Below are 23,075 nucleotides of genomic sequence, written 5' to 3'. Positions count from 1 at the left end.
CTTTATTTATTTTTTCACCACGATAGCTAGTGGGATTGTCATTCCTTATGCCGTTGGTGACACTGAAGTATGGTTGTTCCCATGCTTTGTTTATTACATTATTACCTTGATTATACGATGTTTGTAGTATTATTGTTTATATATTATTTTTGTATTTTGTGAATAGTGTTGCTGTAAAGGAGATCCGCTCCCCCCAGGGGGAAGCTTGGGTCTTTTCTTGGATCCTTTGTTGTGTTCTCCTGTCTGGCAGATGTGCGCTCGCCCTGGTGGGTCCCTTATTTTGGGTCCTTCTTGTGCTGGATGCGCCCGGACCTTTTGGTCCATGGGCCCCTCCGGCGCGCACATGCGCTGTGCGCACATCCATGCACAGTGCGTCCGCATCAGCGTGCGCGATGGTTGCATGGCCGTGCGAGTGCGCGGTGTGGGTGGGCGGACCCCCGTGACATCAGACGCCGCCGTTTAGCGGCGTACGCTGATGCCGGAAGGGTTGGGGGCTTAAATAGTGGTCTGTATTAGACCACTGTTGAGCAGTTTTCAGGACTCCACATGCCGGGTTGCGCTGTTGGACATGTCTATACAGGTTAGAGTATTGCTGTTTTTGTACCCGATGACTAGGACCTCTAGTACCCTAGGTCTCCTGGTCTTATCTTACTTTATGCCTTTTTTCATATGTGCTTAAAGTGATTGCTCTGTGTGTACCCCCACAGATGGCGATCAATACCCAGGTTCATGTTTGTTTCCTGGCTAATGAATTACCATATTAATTATCATGATTACCTGGTGTGCTAACCTGCAATACACCTGTGGTGTCCATCTACAACAGCAACCTGTGCATACATGCTTACCAGTTCCTCCCTTTGGGGAGTGTATTATATATATAGTAGGTGATACCTGCCCTGCACACTATACATTTGTATTCCTTGGCTACTATGGTGTTGCCCTGTTCGATCTCCCTCTATGAACATGGGTGGTGTGCACTGGATAATATAGCACAAACGGTATGTTTGGCTTTTACTTTCACACTTGTTTCACTTATATCCTTTTTACCTTATTTTTTGTGGTGGTTTGCCCTTTTCCACATTTCTTTTTCCTTTTCTTCCCAATTTGGTCACATTTCTTTGGTAATTTTTTGCTTGCGTAGGACACCTTAGGATGCACAATTAAGCACTTCCTTTTTATAGGCTCTTTGTACAGCCCCTATACACAGTCTATTTTCCATCCTTTTTCACCTATATATCGCTCTTTAGGTGTGTATAGGTTAATGTCTCATCTCACTTTAACTCTCATATCATATATATCTGTTTAAATTTGAAGAGTCCTTTACAACCCCCCGCATCTGCCGTGGGAGGAAACCGATGGGTCCTGTGATCTACTGCTTCCTCCTTTGTGGGTGAGCTGATCCCCTCGCTATTTAAATTACTGTAACTCTTCTGTTATATCATTATATGATTCGCTGCTATTTGATTATTTGCAAATATTTTTATTTACTCTGTAGACTATCCTCCTGAAGAAGCGGTTCGCCGCGAAACCGGTAGAGGAAACGTTTCTGTACCCCTCTTCAATAGAAACCTTACGGGCTTACCCGTCGGTAGTTTATTAAATTGTGGTGTATATGATTTTAGCAATATGAAAGTTTTGATGGATTTCATTTTTTTGTCCTTATTAAATTACTTGTAATTTTTTTATAACAAAGTCTTTTATGATTTATTTAGTACCGCAATAGTCCCCTCAACAAACATTTTTGGGTGTGGATATCAAGGGAGCAGCCTCAGCAACTGCCCCAATATCCTTAGAATTCCCAATTCTTGACAATTATCAATTGGGATGATGGTACTGTTATATGTATTACGTATATTTTGTATTCGAGGCTATACTCAGTCTATGGCTGTTATGTTGATTGTCTATCCTCTTCCTCCTCCGCTGATATGTTGGAAGAACATTTCTGGTTCTGGGTGATGCCATGAGCCCAATGTTTCTGCCCCTGTTTAACAGGGGCGTTTAATTACAATTTTTGATGCAATGCTTTGCAGCAGGGCTAATTCCTGCAATAAAACTAGAGTATATGAGAGAGGTTGCAGTGTGGTGGCACCAGCACCAGTGCCTAAGGCCCAATTTTTCTGCCCCTGTTTAACAGGGGCGTTTAATTACAATTTTTGATGCAATGCTTTGCAGCAGGGCTAATTCCTGCAAAAAAAAAATGGAGTATATGGGAGAGGTTGCAGTGTGGTGGCACTAGCACCAGTGCCTAAAGCCCAATTTTTCTGCCCCTGTTTAACAGGGACAGGTAATTACAATTCTTGATGTAATATTTCACAGGAGGGCCCGTTCCTGTGCCCACCCAGAGTAACTCTGAGGACTTATAGTGTTGTGGCACCAGCACCACAACCACCAAAGGTCAATTTTTTTACCACTGTTCAACAATGGGATGTAATTACAATTCTTGATATAATCGTTCACAGCAGGGCGCTCCAGCGCCCACCAAGAGTCACTTTCGGGGCTTACAATGTTGTGGCAAAACCAACACCTTGTTCCGCCATTTCTGCAGAGCATATAGGGCAGGCCCCTACTTTCAAACATCCAACTTACAAATATCTCCTACTTGCAAACGGAAGGAGACAACAGCAAGTAAGATGAAAAAAGATGGACAACAAAACAAATTATACAGGGGTGATAACCCTTCCCTATGTTTTCCAAAAAGCTTAAAAATAGTTTTTTTTGACTGTAGCTACACTTTAAAAATGTACCAGTTGAAAATTGCAAACAGATTCAACTTAACACAACAAACCTACACAGTCCCTGTCTTGTTTGCACCGCCTGTATACTGCTGTTCTGAGTATATAGGGCCTGGGGGCCACACGCATTTCCTTTTTTTAATATGGGTACGGGGTTCCCCTTAATATGCGTACAAGACCCAAAGGGGCTGGTAATGGGCAGGAAGGGCTACCCATGCCATTTTTCTCAATGATTTTCAACCATATTGCAGGAACCAGATATAACATTAAAACCGCAAGCAGTTTTCAATTATGTTATTTCCGTTTAATGTCATTTTGTGCAGGGACTGTTCTAAACACGGGAAACATGTGGCACTTCACAGGCATACTACAGACACCCCCAGGCACCATATTTAAAGGAATATTTCACATTTTTTTTCACTTTAATCGTCATTAAAATCAGTGCTCCCGCCAAAACGGCCATTTTTAAAAACATTTTAGGCATTGACCCATGTCCCCTGGGGCAGGAGCCAGGTCCCCAAACCCTTTTTAGGACAGTATCTTGCATATTAGCCGTTAAAATTAGCACTTTTCATTTCGAACGTTCCAGTCCCATAGACTTCAATGGGGTTCTAAAGTTCGTACGAATTTGGGGTCCGTTCGAAAGTTCTGGTGCGAACCGAACCGGGGGGTGTTCAGCTCATCCCTAATGGTGACATTGTACTGATGTAGAGGAGATCAGGGGCACTGTTGATGGCTGCACTAGCTTTAGTGACAGTGGCACTGGTGGGGCTAGTGAACACAAACATTGTAGCTGGCTGCACTGATCTGGTGACATTGCCACTGGTGTGGCAGGGAACAAGAACGCTGCTACTAGTGTGATGGTGATGTGGAACACTGACTGGCTGGTCAGTGGTCACACTGTCTGTGTTCAACACTATGACTATAGTGCTGATGATTGGGGACATAATGACTAGTTGGGCACACTGTCTGAATTCAGTGCCTTGCACCCACACTCACACATGTCAGATTGGGAGCAGTGACTATGTCTTTGCAGCTGCTGTGTCCAAAGGGACATTGATGGAACAGGGATGCATGGAATATCTGTGCATGCCCCTGTGGGTAAACATGGCCCTGACACAGGGTAGGCATTGATACTCACCCGTGTAAACAAGGTCTTATGGTGACACTGGGATTGGTGTGACAGTGATCAGAGACACTATAAATGGCTGTACTATTATGACTCATTCACACAGCGTGTATCAATGCATACCTCAAGTGAGTCCCATGTTTACTCACACAGGGATGCACGGGTGTCCCATGCATCCTCGTGTAGGCAATCCAATTTATGTCTATTGGGATGCTACAGCTGCATGGACACAGCTGCTGCTCCCAATCTAACATCAGTGCAGATGTATGTCCCCAAGCTCACACTGTCTGTGTTTGGGCTTTGCACATGCACACGTGTCAAATTGGTGATAGTGGCTGTGTCTGTGGAGCTGTTGTGTTCCAGTAGATATGAACATCACTGCCTGCACAGGGATGCAGGGAACACCTGGACTTCGCCATGTGGATAAACACGGCAAGTACACATTGATACTTGCAGCACTGGCACGGTGAGTGTGTAAGGACACTTGTAGTTGTGGAGTGATAAAACCCAGCCTCATTGTAACCACCCCTCGACCACTTCCTTTTGGCTGGGAAAGTAACGGCTGGGGGTGTACACACATTTATACCACCTGTCACGCTTGACAGGGACTACCGCCCACCAAGTATTACCTTAGTAGTTAATGGGGCTGCACAGGGTTGCGGCATGGTAGTTCAGCATTTGGGAGATAGGATCCCTTTTCAGAGAGCACCACAAGTGTATATGCCCTAATTTAAAAAAAAAAGACCACTATCACCAGAGCAATGCAGTGTCACTACTGTGATATTTTAATGCTCTGGCCAATTATTAGAGACACTGTATGCTGAGCTAGCATACTGTGTTTCTGATCACAGATCAGAGCAGTACATAGTACTCCTGTAATGCTCTAGTGACAGTCCTTTTTTTTTTACATCCTTTAACCACTTACAGACCGGACCATTTTGCTGGTCAAAGACCAGACCACTTTTTGCGATTCGGCACTGCATCGCTTTAACTGACAATTGCGCGGTCGTGCAACGTGGCTCCCAAACAAAATTGATGTCCTTTTTTTTCCCACAAATAGAGCTTTCTTTTGGTGGTATTTTATCACCCCTGCGGTTTTTATTTTTTGCGCTATAAACAAAAATAGAGCGACAATTTAAAAAAAAGCATTAATTTTTACTTTTTGTTATAATAAATATCCCCCAAAAAATCATAAAAAACATTTTTTTCTCTCAGTTTAGGCCGATACGTATTCTTCTACATATTTTTGGTAAAAAAAAATGCAATAAGCGATTATTGATTGGTTTGCGCAAAGTTATAGCGTTTTACAAAATAGGGGATAGTTTTATGGCATTTTTATTAATAATTTTTTACTATTTATTTTTTTACTAGTAACTAGCGATTTTTATTGTGACTGCGACATTATGGCGGACACATCGGACATTTTTGACACATTTTTTGGGACCATTGTCAGTTATACAGCAATCACTGCTATATAAATGCAGTGATTCCTGTGTAAATGACACTGGCAGTGAAGGGGTTAACCAGTGGGTGGCAGTGTAGGGGTTAAGTGTTCCTAGGGATGTGTACTAACTCTGGGGGGGGGGAGGGCTTTCATTTAGTGAACAATGATCTCTGCTCCAATCACATGGAGCAGAGATCAGCGTCACTAGTTGCTAGGCAGAATGGAAAAATGCTGTTTACAATGACACTTCTCCATTCAGTCGTCCCGTGAGACGATCGCGGGTATGCCCGCGGCGATCGAGTCCGCAGGACCCGCGACCGGACTCACGGGGGTCCTCACCGGCTCACGATGGCAGGGCGGCATTGAAGGTTGTACGTACCTGTACTCCAATATGCCTGCCGTGCCATTCTGCCAACGTACATCGGCGTGCGCTGGTCGGGAACCGGTTAAAATACAGCACACTCTATCTTCTCTCACAGCCTATCATTTTTTAAAAGAGAGGCATAAAAAGCTGCAGCATTGCAGCCCTTGTTTATGTTAGTGATTTCTGTGTTTGGTCACAGCTATCACATGGCACAGAGCCAATGCCTGAGGGACACAGTGATCACACACTGCACCTCTTTGTGACCCTGCATGAATGACAAGATTGGGAGGACGTACCTCCAAAATCAAGACAACTCCCTCCCAGCCATATATATACATATATGTATATATACATGTATTGTAGAGATAGACTACATATTTGTATATGTATATTTTGCCTTGACACATACCTTAAAGCAAGGTCCCTACACTAGCCTGTAGACATGAGATAAGATATTCTCCATCCACCATTTATTGGTCCATCTCAAATTAGAGCCTTATGTCCATGGCACAGACAGTCACCACCGGATGACCAATATCTTAGGGGTGTTTGGGTCTCTTCTCTCCGCCATTCTTCCTAGACATAAACCTGAATATAAATGACCTGGAAGGAATGCAAGTTTTTTAAATCAGTAATAGGACTTCTGAAACTATTATATAAAGCTAAAGAAAAGCAAAGCCAGGATTGTCTGATTGCATTTAGGCTTTCAGATAATTTTTACCTTGATTGGAGTAAAATATTTCCATGCTCTGCTTCTCATAAAGGGTACCAATGATACGCGTAGACTATCATGATAGTTCCAACTTATTAAGGAGAGCCCCATGAAATAGAAACTGGCATGAAAAGTGGAAATAAGGAGTAACTGTATCTGTGAACATGACACAGTCATATGTGAAACTGTGTGAATAGATTCAGAAGAGAGGTCATCAGGTGTACCTGGAACTTTAAAGCTGGATCAGGACTAGAGTCAACACATTGGGGCTTGCAGGTGCATGGCCATTGGTGGCCAAAGCAACAACCCTACTCTAGGATCACATCTTTTACAAAAAATGTTTTTTGGTGTTTGTTTTGTTTGTCCGCTAGTCATAGCATGGTCAACATTATTATGAAATGTCTAAATATGCCCATTGAAAGTAATTGCATTTCTACTGATCACAGATACGAAATGTGTAGCCAATAACTATGCATAGCAACATGCCTTTTTTCCTTTTGCACTAAAGTCAAAGGTGTGAGTTAGATAAATGAAGGTTTTCACTTGGAGCAAACTGGAATAATAAGTTAAAAGTCTGAACAAGCAAAAAGCAAGAATTTCTTTGTTCTGGCACAGATAGATTTCACCATGCAGTTCTATAAAATCAGCAGCCTTTCAACGTGACAGACATGCAATAATTCTGCAAAGAGAAAGACACATGCTTTGGGACAGTCTGTATGGCTCACAGAAGACAATGTGGTGGATTTATTAAAGGCAAACAATAATAACAATAAGATTTTTTATTTGCACTTGATTAGGTAATCTTTACAAACTGAAGATTTAACCACATTTACTAAACTCTGGGAACAATGAGAGCAACTAAACTTGAAAAGTACACAGTCTTTGCCTTTAGTAAATCCACCCCAATGGCAGTAAGCTGGATCTGCGGCTCCAGACCAGCACTTAATTTTGGTTTTTGAGGGATTATACAACCCACTCTGTTTGGCAATGGTAAGTGGCAGATGGCCAGGAAAAATGATAGGTGGGAATGTAAGGCAAAAGAATTTACAAAAGATCACAAAGCAAATGACACCAATTGTTTAAATTCAATTCAAAATAAATAAATAAATATATAAATAAAATAACTGCGTCAGATTTGGAAATATCAATGTGGAACTCTGGTTTTCAAAAGTCTGAAGTATCCATGCTTTTTGCTCAATTTATGCCACGTACACACGAGCGAAATGTCAGAATCTTTTCATCGTATATTCCGATCGTGTGTGGGTCTCATCTGACTCTTTTTTTTTTAACAAAAATTCTGGCGGACCTAGAAATAGAACATGTTTTACATTTTTCCAAACTGAACCAATTCCTATCAGGAAAACCGCTGGCCTATATGCTGTTCCGACGGACCAAAAACAACACATTCTCTGAAGCAAGTATGAGACAGAAGCTACTGTATTGGCTACTGTCTATTGAACTTCCTTTTTCTAGTCCCGCCATACCTGCTGTAGGTCACCACATTCTTGAGGATCAAAATTTGGTGTGATCGTGTGTATGCACGACAGTTTCAGCGGAAAAACCTTCGAAGTTTATTCCGACGGGAAAACCGGTCGGGTGTACGCAGCATTAGTCTGTCTTCTTATCAGTCTAATGATGTAATAAAAACATTCAAAATGAATACTGGTATTGGGAAGACTAGGTACACCAGAATGCTGAAATAACAGCTATAACTTGTGTTAGTTTTCTATTTGTCTGCTATGTCTAAGTTTTATCATACTACCAATCAAATACATTGCCTTATGACATTTAAGAACCCTTTTATTCAACTCTTTCAGACATGGAAAGGTGTTATAAGTGTGCGGAGGATAAATGGCCCAATGAGAGAAGAGACACCTGTATACAAAGAACAACTGAATTCCTGTCCTATGGAGATATAATGGGATTGTCTCTCATTTTAATCTCTGTTATTTTATGTTTTGTAACTATTTTCATATTTGGAATATTTGTGAAATACAAAGACACTCCAATTGTAAAAGTGAATAACAAGACCCTCAGCTTCATCCTTCTCCTCTCACTAATCCTGTCCTTTCTATGTCCTCTGTTGTTCATCGGACGTCCTACAAAGGTTTCTTGTCTCCTTCAGCAGGCTGTCATTGGGATGACTTTCTCTGTTGCCATTTCTTCAATGTTGGCCAAAACAGTTACTGTCATTCTGGCTTTTAAAGTTACCAAACCTAACAGTATGCAGACAAAATGGCTGGGCAAACATTTTTCCACATCTATTCTGATCATCTGCTCTGTTGGGCAAGGCGTGATCTGTGTCTTCTGGTTGATCTTCTCTCCACCATTCCCAGAGTATAACACCCAAGTGATGGAGGGGAAAATAATATTACAGTGTAATGAGGGATCCGTCACTGCTTTCTATATTATGATTGGCTACATGGGAGGTCTGGCTGTCTTAAGCTTTATTGTAGCATTTTTAGCCAGGAAACTTCCAGACACGTTTAATGAAGCTCACTACATAACATTCAGCATGCTGATCGTTAGCAGTGTTTGGCTCTCCTTCATCCCAGCCTACCTCAGCACCAAAAGGAAATACATGGTGGCCATGGAAGTCTTTGCCATCTTGTCCTCCAGTGCTGGAGTCCTGGGCTGCATCTTCATTCCCAAATGTTACATCATTCTGCTGAGATCAGAGATGAATGTGAAGACAAGTATAACCCAAAGAAATGTTTTTAAGTAATCATATAAAAACAAATGCTAAATGAAAAATGGTATGGATAATAAAAGAAATACAATCATTGTTTTGTGAATTTAGAACTTACTTTGGTAAAACACACACAATTATATGCAATGGAAAAAATCTAGGGATAGTAAAAAAAAAAATTATCAACAACTAGCCACAACTCCAAGCCCACGTGCTTTTATATAGGGCCTCCTTGACAGTGTTGGGCAACTCAGAGCATGGCCAATATAGATCTATATGTGTTCACTTCAGCCAGCAATTTGGAAGCTTTCAGCTGGAGGATATTAAAGCCCAATTCCAGCTTGGGCACAAAAAAAAAATTGGGTTCTCCATCAGCTCCTAACAAAAAAAGAAACTCCATCTGCTATATCCACTCCCTCTTCAGAGATATCTATAGGTTTGAATGGTGCTAGCATCATTTGAACCACTTGCTGTGAGCTCAGGGCATCACGTCTCTGCATTTTAGGTTGCACCTAATTCCAGGGGAATGAAAAGCAAAAGGAGGATCGGTAACATCATTGGACCAGACCATAGGTGCCTGCAAGAAGGATATATACTATATAAAGATTTTCTTAGAGATAAAGGGGTTCTCCAATTGGCGGGGGAAATGGGTGGGACTCAAATGTGGAGGAGGCTCCTGAGAGAGAAAGTAATATTCCTGCTGAAACCAATCCTGTCCCAAAAATGTCCCCTTCCCCCCCTCCTAACACCTAGGCTGACTAATCACTGTGTCTTTTGTACACAGGTTAATCAGCATGGGTGTTAGGAGGGAAGAATAAACATTGTTAAGACTAGTTAGGTCTCGGCATGACACTGGAGCAGGCTGCAGATGTACTCCTCAAGCAAGTATGAAGCTGGGAAAAGGATTTTTTTAATTTAAATCTGGTGGGCTAGGGAAGGTTGGAAACTGAAGTTTTAATGAAAGCACATTGCCATTTGCTTGCAGCCCTCTTGCTTTATGTTCCACAAATATTGAACACTTTCACATGACCTAGAAATCCCTTTATCTTGGTTCTTAGGGTAGGAATTATCACCTCTACTTTCCCTACAAAGGCTGAAATCGACTTGTTTAAAAAAATATCTATGGATTAGAGAGATCTAAACAAGAACAGACGTCCTATACTATACCAGATCTACTCATCGACTTCTGTACAGCCACAGTGTGGGGGTTTTAGCTGCTGGCTAAATCTTTCAGCTCAGATCAGTTTATTCTGACATTCCGCTTTCAGAATAAAGTACCTAAGCAGGGAGGATTTCATTGCACATTAAGTGTGAGGATGGGGGATCTATGTAATGTTTTGCAGGTTGAATGAAAAGATATTAGTATATAGGCTGCTTAAGGATTTACACTCCCTTACATTATGCATTGCACAAGTTTGGCTGCTGGCAACCATCACAAGCAAAGCCTAAACTGTACTCTTCACTGCTTCTCATCCTACTTATTCAAATGCTCCTTTAGCATTACTTACAATTCTACTTCCTCATCTCCTCTTTCTTTCTCTGTTGGGGTTCCCCAAGGTTCTGTTGTTGGACCTCTCCTAGTCTCAATCTACACCTCCTCCCTGGGTCAGCCTCCCATGACTTCCAATACCATCTCTATGCTGACGACACCAAAATGTATCTCTACCCTTAACCTCACTCTTTCAGTCTCTTCTTGTATCACTCATTCCCTTACAACATATCAGCCTGGATGCCACACCACTTCCTCAAACTCAATCTATCCAGAACCTAGCTCATAAAATTTCTTCCCCATGTGCCTCTTCCCCTGTTTGATGGCACAACTATCAAATCCTCCCCACGTGCCAGAGTTATAGGTGTGATCCTCGACCATGAACTATCCTTTCAGTCCACACCCAATCACTGTTCAAATCTTGCTGCCTCAACCTCTGCAACATCTCCAAAATATGCCCTTTTCTGACCAATAACACCACAAAGCTCCTAACCCACTCCCTGGTTATCTCCATCCTCGACTACTCCCACTCCCTCTTTACTGGATTACCTTTACATTGGCTATCCCCCCTTCAGTCCATCATGAATGCTGCTGTTGCCAGATTCATCCACCTTACCAACAGTTGAGTGTTTGCTACTCCTCTCAGTCAGTCCCTCCACTTGCTCTCACTCCCCCAAATAATTAAATAACTATACTTTTTATTTTTTTATTTTTCAAAATACTAACAACAACTTACAAAGCCATCCACAACTCAGCTACATCACTAACCTTATCTCAAAATATCAACCTAATTGCTCCCTTCACTCCTCCAAAGACCTCCTACTGTCTAGCTCCCTTGTCATCTCCTCCCATGCTCACCTCCAGGACTTTTCAGAAAGCCTCTCCCATCCTATGGAACTCCCTACCCCATCTTACTATCCCTTACTCTGTTCACTTTTAGACAGTCCCTGAAAATCCTTTTCTTCAGAGAAGCTTATTCTACTCACAAATAACAACTATACTTTTATTTTCTCCATCAACTCATCCCCCACAGCTATTAACATTTGTATCACTAGACCCTCCCTGCTAGATTGTAAGCTCTAATGAGCAGGTCCCTCTGATTCCTCCTGTATTAAATTGTATTGTGACTGTACTGTCTACCCTCATGTTGTAAAGAACTGTGCACATTGTTGGCGCTATATAAATCATGTATAATAATAATAATAAAGTATATGATCTTTGATTATATGGGTTTGAGGGTGGTTGTGCACACCCTTAGAGTGAATGACCTCCTTGAAATGTGGGTGTCGAAGATGGACCATTGGTCCATAGTTTGCTCAATGTACAACCAAACTGTGGGCTGCCCTGTGGCCAGTGTGCTTTCAGAACGTGCATTTAGTTAGGTGGGTGATTTTGTGGCAGAAGAGAATCCACCTGTTTCTAGACAAAATATAAACCAGCACTGGATCAGCAATATATACCAAACCTCTGCAGCTGATGCTGCCTAAACAGGAAGTGAGAGGAAATCCCTGCAAATTAAGGGAATCCCTTGGTGCACCCCAAGTCACCAGAACTAGTGTCCTCAATGAAGGCTTTCCCCTCTATTCCTTTTCTGGAGAGAACCCAACATTTTATTTTACCTTTAATAATAATGGTAAACAAGATAAATAGAGAGGGTGAATCAACCTAACGTAGACAAAGAAAACAATAACTATCTAATAGGTGTTTTAATTTATCTCCACATGATCTAAAAAGTTTTGCCTTTAGTTATACTTTCGTTTTATTTGTTAAATATGGCCCCAAAAACATTATTACAGCCGTATCATTGCCTTCCACCATTGCTGGCCTACCACCATTACCATATCCTGCCATCATTACCAGATCTTTTACTGCTGCTGAACTAAAACCATAACAATCAGCTGGCACTACTACAGACCTGCTACATTACCATCTGATGCTACCTCTCCTGCCTTATTTCTGTACTCTGTCACTGTCAAGGTTCAAGACCTCTTGTCTATCTGCTGCTGCTCTTCTGCTGCTTGATTCCAGTCCTGTGAAGGTGCTGCACATAATGTTTCTGGAAGCTATATTGCGCTTTTTGTCACTTATTTTTTGGTTAATTCTAGTGCTCCATCAATCAAGAAAATTTGTAGCTTTTGTCTCTCTGAAATAATGATTATGGGGCCTTTACATTATTTCATAAAAATATATTCTAAATTGTATTTAACTTTAAATTCTGCTTCATCACTCATTCTTCCATTACAGCCTAGTAAAACCTTTTACCTGATGTACATCGTGTGGGTGCAAAAATTCGGGCTCTCGTTTCTGACCTGGTACATTGTTATTTTTATTTCTTGATAAAAACTGCCCCTTCTCTCCATCTTCCAATGCAGTCAAGTAAAAATGCTTACAGTACATAATCTGCAGCCAGTCTTTACAATAGTTCTGACTCTTGTCTGTGAAATAATACACTGTAATTTTATTGCTGGATAAAACATGACTTGTCTTTCTATTGTACACCTAGTGACCTAGTATAAACACTTGCATGTTTTACAGTGTGTCTGTACAATATTTATGGCTTTTGTCTCTGCCACAATACACTGACATTTTTATTTCACCAAAAAACATCCTCCTTAAATTGCAGACTAGGAAAAACTCTTTCATGATATACACCTTGTCTCTGCAATGTTTTAGGCTCTTATGCCTGACATAAAGCACTGTAATATTTATTCAATGATAAAAACTGTCTCATCCCTTCCTCTTCAATTGCAGTCAAATAAAATGCTTAGATAATCTGCAGCCAGTCTGTACAATATTTCTGACTCTTGTCTCTGACATAATACACTGTCATTTTAAATCTGGACTAAAATGCTACTGGTATACCCTCCAGCTACTGTGCTATTTGTCTGGCTATTTTCTCTGAAATATAGATCTGTAATTTTTATTTCAGCATAACAACTGTCTCATCTCTGACATGTAGGGCTGTGGCTTTGAAGTGATTGTGTGCACTCATTTTTGACATTTCTGCACTAAAGGGAGACAAACTATGCCATTAAACATGTTTTGCCACTGTTTAACAATTGCTAAGAAATAGAGATCTTTAGCTTTGTTTTTTCTTCTGTTAATCAAACATATTTGTTGCTATTGTCTTTATGAAATCTGGACTATGGAGTCTGTACAATACTTTTGGCCTTTGTCTCATATACTTGAAGTTGTATTTTACAATTAAATCTGATTGTGTGTGTGTCTCTCTCTCTCTTAATTTGCAGCCTAGTAAAACCTCCTTTGTGATGTCCAGAGTGTCTGTGCAATAATTTTGGCTCTGATGTCTGATATAACACTCTGTCATTTTTATTTTTAGATAACGACTAGCTTTTCCCTCTGTCTTCCATTGTGCCTTGTAAAACCAATTACATGATGTGCCTGGGCAATATTTTTGACTTTTGGCTCTGACATACAGTGGTGTGAAAAAGTGTTTGCCCCCTTCCTCATTTCCTGTTCCTTTGCATGTTTGTCACACTTAAGTGTTTCGGAACATCAAACCAATTTAAACAATAGTCAAGGACAACACAAGTAAACACAAAATGCAATTTGTAAATGAAAGTGTTTATTATTAAAGGTGAAAAAAAATCAAAACCATCATGGCCCTGTGTGAAAAAGTGATTGCCCCCTAAACCTAATAACTGGTTGGGCCACCCTTAGCAGCAACAACTGCAACCAAGCGTTTGCGATAACGTGCAATGAGGCTTTTACAGCGTCCTGGAGGAATTTTGGCCCACTCATCTTTGCAGAATTGTCCTAATTCAGTTACATTAGAGGGTTTTCGAGCATGAACGGCCTTTTTAAGGTCATACCACAACATCTCAATAGGATTCAGGTCAGGACTTTGGCTAGGCCACTCCAAAGTCTTCATTTTGTTTTTCTTCAGCCATTCGGTGGTGGACTTGCTGGTGTGTTTAGGATCATTGTCCTGCTGCAGAACCCAAGTTCGTTTCAGCTTGAGTACACGAACAGATGGTCGGACATTCTCCTTCAGGATCTCTTGGTAGACAGCAGAATTCATAGTTCCTTTTATCACGGCAAGTCTTCCAGGTCCTGAAGCAGCAAAACAGCCCCAGACCATCACACTACCACCACCATATTTTACTGTTGGTATAATGTTCTTTTTATGAAATGCAGTGTTCCTTCTACGCCAGATATACTTGGACACACACCTTCCAAAGAGTTCCACTTTTGTCTCATCGGTCCACAGAATGTTGTCCCAAAAGTCTTGGGGATCATCAAGATGTGTTGTGGAGAAATTGAGACGAGCTTTGATGTTCTTTTTGCTCAGCAGTGGTTTTCTCCTTGGAACTCTGCCATGCAGGCCATTTTTTCCCAGTCTTTTCCTGATGGTGGAGGCATGAACGCTGACCTTAACTGAGGCAAGTGAGGCCTGCAGTTCCTTGGACGTTGTTGTGGGGTCTTTTGTGACCTCTTGGATGAGTCGTCGCTGCGCTCTTGGGGTAATTTTGGGCGGCCGGCCACTCCTGGGAAGGTTCACCACTGTTCCATGTCTTCGCCATTTGTGGATAATGGCGCTCACTGTGGTTCGCTGGATTCCCAAAGCTTTGGAAATGGCTTTATAACCCTTTCCAAACTGATAGATCTCAATTACTTTCTTTCTCAATTGTTCCTGAATTTCTTTGGGTCTCGGCATGATGTGTAGCTTTTAAGGATCTTCTGGTGGACCTTACTGTGTCAAGCAGCTCCTATTTAAGTGATGCCTTGATTGTGAACAGGTGTGGCAATAATCAGGCCTGGGTGTGGCTAGAGAAATTGAACTCAGGTGTGGACAACCACAGTTATAGTATGTTTTAACAAGGGGGGCAATCACTTTTTCACACAGGGCCATGATGGTTTGGATTTTTTTTCACCTTTAATAATAAACACCTTCATTTACAAATTGCATTTTGTGTTTACTTGTGTTGTCCTTGACTATTGTTTAAATTGGTTTGATGTTCCGAAACACTTAAGTGTGACAAACATGCAAAGGAACAGGAAATGAGGAAGGGGGCAAACACTTTTTCACACCACTGTAATACACTGACACTGTGATCAGAATCAGAGCAGAAATATGAAGGAAAAGGTGATCCGGATTAGAGCAGGCTGAGGAAGAGGTGGTCAAGATCAGAGCAAGCTGGAAAATGGGTGATCAGAATTGAAGAAAGCTGGGGGGGGGGGGCTGGGATTGGAGCAGGCTGAGAAAGACGTGAACAGAGAAGGATGAGGAAGAGGTGACCAGATTTGAAGCAAGCTGGGGGAAAGGTGGCCAGGATTGGAGAAAGCTGAGGGAGAGGTGACAAAATCAAAGCAGGCTGAGGGAGAGGAGAGGAGGATAGAAGCTGGCTGAGGTAAAAATTACATGGCCATGATCAGAGAAGGCTGGGGAAGTGCCCGCCACAATCAGAACATGCTGGGGGAGAGGTGACCAAGATAATAGCAGGCTTGGGGAGAAGTGAGCAGAACATGATGAAAAATTTGGAAAAGGTGACCAGGATCAGGGAAAGCTGAGGTGGGGTGACCTAAATTGGAGCAAGCTGGGGAAGTGGTGTCTGGGGTTGTAGCAGATGCTGCTGGAGAGAACTAGAGCAGCAGAGGTAACTGTAAACTCAGTTTGTTGTTACTAGATGTACGGGCCAGAGGTGGGTAAATTCTCAGTACATCGTGCACTATTTCCCCAACAAAAATACACAGTCTGTGCAGGGATAATGAACATGAGGACTGAGTAGATTCTCATAGTAATCCAGAACTTTTTATTATACAGTGGTGTGAAAAAGTGTTTGCCCCCTTCCTCATTTCCTGTTCCTTTGCATGTTTGTCACACTTAAGTGTTTCGGAACATCAAACCAATTTAAACAATAGTCAAGGACAACACAAGTAAACACAAAATGCAATTTGTAAATGAAGGTGTTTATTATTAAAGGTGAAAAAAATCCAAACCATCATGGCCCTGTGTGAAAAAGTGATTGCCCCCTAAACCTAATAACTGGTTGGGCCACCCTTAGCAGCAACAACTGCAACCAAGCGTTTGCGATAACGTGCAATGAGGCTTTTACAGCGTCCTGGAGGAATTTTGGCCCACTCATCTTTGCAGAATTGTCCTAATTCAGTTACATTAGAGGGTTTTCGAGCATGAACGGCCTTTTTAAGGTCATACCACAACATCTCAATAGGATTCAGGTCAGGACTTTGGCTAGGCCACTCCAAAGTCTTCATTTTGTTTTTCTTCAGCCATTCGGTGGTGGACTTGCTGGTGTGTTTAGGATCATTGTCCTGCTGCAGAACCCAAGTTCGTTTCAGCTTGAGTACACGAACAGATGGTCGGACATTCTCCTTCAGGATCTCTTGGTAGACAGCAGAATTCATAGTTCCTTTTATCACGGCAAGTCTTCCAGGTCCTGAAGCAGCAAAACAGCCCCAGACCATCACACTACCACCACCATATTTTACTGTTGGTATAATGTTCTTTTTATGAAATGCAGTGTTCCTTCTACGCCAGATATACTTGGACACACACCTTCCAAAGAGTTCCACTTTTGTCTCATCGGTCCACAGAATGTTGTCCCAAAAGTCTTGGGGATCATCAAGATGTGTTGTGGAGAAATTGAGACGAGCTTTGATGTTCTTTTTGCTCAGCAGTGGTTTTCTCCTTGGAACTCTGCCATGCAGGCCATTTTTTCCCAGTCTTTTCCTGATGGTGGAGGCATGAACGCTGACCTTAACTGAGGCAAGTGAGGCCTGCAGTTCCTTGGACGTTGTTGTGGGGTCTTTTGTGACCTCTTGGATGAGTCGTCGCTGCGCTCTTGGGGTAATTTTGGGCGGCCGGCCACTCCTGGGAAGGTTCACCACTGTTCCATGTCTTCGCCATTTGTGGATAATGGCTCTCACTGTGGTTCGCTGGATTCCCAAAGCTTTGGAAATGGCTTTATAACCCTTTCCAGACTGATAGATCTCAATTACTTTCTTTCTCAATTGTTCCTGAATTTCTTTGGGTCTCGGCATGATGTGTAGCTTTTAAGGATCTTCTGGTGGACCTTACTGTGTCAAGCAGCTCCTATTTAAGTGATGCCTTGATTGTGAACAGGTGTGGCAATAATCAGGCCTGGGTGTGGCTAGAGAAATTGAACTCAGGTGTGGACAACCACAGTTATAGTATGTTTTAACAAGGGGGGCAATCACTTTTTCACACAGGGCCATGATGGTTTGGATTTTTTTTCACCTTTAATAATAAACACCTTCATTTACAAATTGCATTTTGTGTTTACTTGTGTTGTCCTTGACTATTGTTTAAATTGGTTTGATGTTCCGAAACACTTAAGTGTGACAAACATGCAAAGGAACAGGAAATGAGGAAGGGGGCAAACACTTTTTCACACCACTGTACATGTAATGTGTAACTGAAAGTCTCACAATGTATGGTGGCTAAGTGCTGCCCTTCTATCTGATTCGGTTGGAAATATATGGTAGAGGCAGCTCTTACCCATTGCACTTTAGCTTACTCCATTAGATATCCATAGCGCAATCTCACCTTTTCTCTTTATACATTTTAGTGTTCTTGATTTCTTAATAATGTTTAAAAATATGTACTATATAATCAAAGGGGTGAACAGCGCTAATCAACAGACATAAACAGGACCCTCAGAGGCAAAGTAAAAACTTTTTATTATTGTTAAAAAAAATAATAAAATATTCACCAAGGCATGCAGCTGTCAATTGATGGCCATGCAGAGACTTCGATTAAAAAAATGACAGTACCTAGAGAACACAGCAGCACCGCTGACAAGGGACCTGTCCAGGACTGTAAGGCCAGGGGCCTGATGAAGGGGGAATCAAACTGCAGGCACAGGAACTGTTGGGGCCAGTATACAGCGGCCGGCTCGTGCTGTGTACAAAGCCCTGAAATGACGTCACAGCCTGGCGGAAGTCAGCCAAAGGGATCTGAAGAGTATGGGAAAACCCTGCTGCTGGAGCCAATTAGGAACTGCCGATGCCAACGGGCAAAGAGAGTCACACATCACCGACTGGAGACACTGCATGTTTTGGGAACACACCCCTTCTTCAAGTTATTCAGAAGTTATTTGCTGATCCTGTTAGAAATGCTGTGTCAGTTCCTGTGAGCAGAATAGGGATGAGCCGAACACCCCCCGGTTCGGTTCGTACCAGAACTTTCGAACGGACCCCAAATTCGTACGAACGTTAGAACCCCATTGAAGTCTATGGGACTCGAACGTTCGAAATTAAAAGTGCTAATTTTAACGGCTAATATGCAAGATACTGTCCTATAAAGGGTTTGGGGACCTGGCTCGTGCCCCAGGGGACATGGCTCAATGCAAAAAAAGTTTTAAAAATTGCCGTTTTGGTGGGAGCACTGATTTTAATGACAATTAAAGTGAAAAAAAAGTGAAATATTCCTTTAAATATCGTGCCTGGGGGGTGCCTATAGTATGCCTGTGAAGTGCCACGTGTTTCCCGTGTTTAGAACAGTCCCTGCACAAAATGACATTTAACGGAAATAACGTCATTTCAAACTGCTTGCGGTTTTAATGTTATATCTGGTTCCTGCAATATGGTTGAAAATCATTGAGAAAAATGGCATGGGTAGCCCTCCATGCCCATTACCAGACCCTTTGGGTCTTGTACGGATATTAAGGGGAACCCCGTACCCATATTAAAAAAAGGAAATACGTGTGGCCCCCAGGCCCTATATACTCAGAACAGCAGTATACAGGCGGTGAAAACAAGACAGGGACTGTGTAGATTTATTGTGCTAAGTTGAATCTGTTTGTAATTTTCGACTGGTACATTTTTAAAGTGTAGCTCCAGTCAAAAAAACGATTTTTAAGCTTTTTGGAAAACATAAGGAAGGGTTATCACCCCTGTATAATTTGTTTTGCTGTCCGTCTTTTTTCATCTCACTTGCTGTTGTCTCCTTCCGTTTGCAGTAGGAGATGTTTGTAAGTTGGATGTTTGAAAGTAGGGGCCTGCCCTATATGCTCTGTAGAAATGGCGGAACAAGGTGTTGGTTTTGCCACAACATTGTAAGCCCTCAAAGTGACTCTTGGTGGGCGCTGGAGCGCCCTGCTGTGAACGATTATATCAAGAATTGTAATTACATGCCATTGTTGAACAGTGGTAGAAAAATTGACCTTTGGTGGTTGTGGTGCTGGTGCCACAACACTATAAGTCCTCACAGTTACTCTGGGTGGGCACAGGAAGGGGCCCTCCTGTGAAATATTATATCAAGAATTGTAATTACATGTCCCTGTTAAACAGGGGCAGAAAAATTGGGCCTTAGGCACTGGTGCTGGTGCCACGACACTGCAACCTCTCCCATATACTCTAGTTTTAGTGCAGGAATTAGCCCTGCTGCAAAGCATTGCATCAAAAATTGTAATTAAATGCCCCTGTTAAACAGGGGCAGAAAAATTGGGCCTTAGGCACTGGTGCTGGTGCCACGACACTGCAACCTCTCCCATATACTCTAGTTTTAGTGCAGGAATTAGCCCTGCTGCAAAGCATTGCATTAAAAATTGTAATTAAACGCCCCTGTTAAACAGGGGCAGAACAATTGGGCCTTAGGCACTGGTGCTGGTGCCACGACACTGCAACCTCTCCCATATACTCTAGTTTTAGTGCAGGAATTAGCCCTGCTGCAAAGCATTGCATCAAAAATTGTAATTAAACGCCCCTGTTAAACAGGGGCAGAAAAATTGGGCCTTAGGCACTGGTGCTGGTGCCACGACACTGCAACCTCTCCCATATACTCTAGTTTTAGTGCAGGAATTAGCCCTGCTGCAAAGCATTGCATCAAAAATTGTAATTAAATGCCCCTGTTAAACAGGGGCAGAAAAATTGGGCTGATGGCATCACCCAGAACCAAAAATGTTCTTCCAACATATCAGCGGAGGAGGAAGAGGATAGACAATCAACATAACAGGACAGTCACTCAGCATCAGCATAGGCAGTCTTGAAGGGATGTGATATTTCAAAAAAAAATATTCGGTTACATCAGCTTCAGGTGCTTGGTAGCTGTGGGTGATCCAAGACTGATTCATCTTGATGAAGGTCAGACGATCAACTGATTCGGTAGACAGGCGCACCCTGTGATCGGTAACAAAGCCACCAGCAGCACTGAAGGTGCGTTCCGAAAGAACGCTGGATGCAGGACAGGCCAGTAGCTTAATTGCATACTGTGCAAGCTCTGGCCAGTGATCCATCCTCAAGACCCAGTAAGCCAGAGGATTTTCGGTGGGAAAGGTGTCCAAGTCTGACCTTGCCCCTAGGTATTCCTGCACCATGTAAATCAGACGCTGGCGATGGTTGCTGGAACCGATCATACCTTGGGGCTGCGGACTAAAAAATTGCCTGAAAGCATCGGTCAGACGGCCACCTTCTCCACTGCTCCTTTTGACCGATGCCTTAGCAACACGTTGTCCAGGACCAGGAGTTTGTAACCTCCCAGTCTCTGGGAACCCATTGCACAGACCTTTCTGCAAGGTCTCCCGGAGATGTCTCATCCTCTGCTCCCTCTGCGACGGCAAGATACGGTCGGCAACCTTACCCTTGTACCGTGGATCAAGGAGAGTGGCCAGCCAGTAATGGTCCCTCTCCTTGATCCGAAGAATACGAGGATTCTTCCGCAGGCTTTGCAGGATCAGGGAGTCCATGCAGCGTAGATTAGCTGAGGCATTCGGTCTGGAGTCCTCTGGGTCACTAAGGACAATATGATCCGCAGCTACCTCCTCCCAGCCACGTACAAGTCCACGGGTTTCTTGGGACTGTAAATCATCCCTACAAGACTGCTGCTGCTGCTGATGCTGAGTGCCAGCCTCCACCTCCATGCTGACACAATCCTCCTCCTCCTCCTCTTCCTGTGTGATGGGTGGCACAGCAGGAACACTGTCTGGATAAAGAGGGCTTTGAGAGGCAAGGAAGTCCTCCTCTTCCTGCCTCTGTTCTGCCTCAAGTGCCCTGTCCATTATTCCATGCAGCGTATGCTCCAAGAGGTGGACAAGAGGTACAGTGTCACTGATGGATGCACTGTCACTGCTCACCATCCTTGTGGCCTCCTCAAACGGTGACAGGACAGTGCATGCATCCCTGATCATGCCCCACTGGCGTGGTGAGAAAAAACCGAGCTCCCCTGACCCTGTCCTGGTGCCGTAGTCGCACAGGTACTCATTGATGGCCCTCTGCTGCATGTGCAGCCGCTGCAGCATGGCCAACGTTGAGTTCCACCTGGTGGGCATGTCACATATAAGGCGGTTCTTGGGCAGGTTCAAGCGAGCAAAGCACAGGCATTAAATGATGGGCGGAAATGCACACAGACTTTCCTGGCCTGCTTCAGGACATCCTGTAAGCCCGGGTACCTGTCCAAGAACTACTGCACCACCAGGTTAAGGACGTGAGCCACACAGGGCACATGGGTCAGTTGTCCCTGTCGGAGGTCAGAGAGGAGGTTGGTGCCATTGTCGCAAACCACCATTCCTGGCTTAAGCTGGCGTGGTGTCAACCACCTCTCGGCCTGCCCCTGCAGAGCTGACAAAACATCCGCCCCAGTGTGGCTCCTGTCCCCCAAACAAACCAGCGCAAGCACAGCATGGCATAATTTTAGCTGCGTACTTGCGTAGCCCCTGGAATGCCTACGGAGCACCGCTGGTTCTGAGGACAGAGCACTGGAAGAGGCCATGGAGGAAGAAGAAGAGGAGGGGGTGGAGGAGTGAGGTGTGTCACAACCAATAGTAGCATTTTGGAGGCGTGGTGGCGGAACAACTCCAACACTACTGCACCTTGTCCTGCATCCTTCCCAGCTGCCAGAAGAGTGACCCAATGGGCCGTGAAAGACAGGTAACGTCCCTGTCCATGCCTGCTGGACCATGAGTCAGCGGTAATATGCACCTTACCACTGACCGCCCTGTCCAGTGAGGCAAGGACATTGCCTTCCACATGCCAGTAGAGAGCCGGAATCACCTTCCGTGAGAAAAAGTGGCGTTTGGGGACCTGCCACTGAGGAACCACACATTGTACAAATTCACGGAAGGGGGCCGAGTCTACCAACTGAAAAGGCAGCAGTTGAAGTGCTAGCAATTTAGCCAAGCTAGCATTCAACCGCTGGGCATGTGGATGGCTGGGAGTGAACTTCTTTTGCCGGTCCAGCAGCTGGGGCAGGGACATTTGCCTGCTATAATCGGACGTGGGTGTACTGCTAGCAGAGTGCCCGGAAGCACTTGGCTGTGACACACCTAATTCTACACCTTTATTCCTCTCAGAGCAGGTTTCAGAGAGGACTGAAGGTCTAGTGGGGTTGGAGATCCCAGCTGATGAGGAGCAAGGAGAGGTCCGCTTTGTTCTTTGGTGTGGGTCTTTAAGGTACGCTTGCCAACGAGCTGCATGGCAGGTCAACATATGTCTGGTCAAGCATGTGGTGCCCAAGCGGCTGATGTTTTGGCCACGCGAGATACGCTTGAGACATATGTTGCAAATAGCAGCGGTGCG

General features: G+C 43.4%; 1 protein-coding gene across 1 annotated transcript in view; it reads left to right on the top strand.

The window, feature by feature from the left end:
• LOC143986799 (vomeronasal type-2 receptor 26-like) overlaps nucleotides 1-9,106 on the top strand; it is a 28,770-nt gene extending 19,664 nt beyond the window's left edge. The window contains exon 2 of the mRNA XM_077485205.1: nucleotides 8,199-9,106. Within this exon, the coding sequence (XP_077341331.1) occupies nucleotides 8,201-9,106 (906 nt within the window). The 5' untranslated portion in view covers nucleotides 8,199-8,200. The remainder of the gene's footprint in view (nucleotides 1-8,198) is intronic.
• Nucleotides 9,107-23,075: the final 13,969 nt, after the last annotated feature.

This window comes from Lithobates pipiens, unplaced genomic scaffold (assembly GCF_037356315.1).
Source record: "Lithobates pipiens isolate NorthernLeopardFrog02 unplaced genomic scaffold, aLitPip1_a1.2 Scaffold_18, whole genome shotgun sequence".
NCBI classification, from domain to species: Eukaryota; Metazoa; Chordata; class Amphibia; order Anura; family Ranidae; genus Lithobates; species Lithobates pipiens.
Note: the sequence above shows the minus strand (reverse complement) of the source record. Positions and strands in the feature narration are given on the sequence as shown.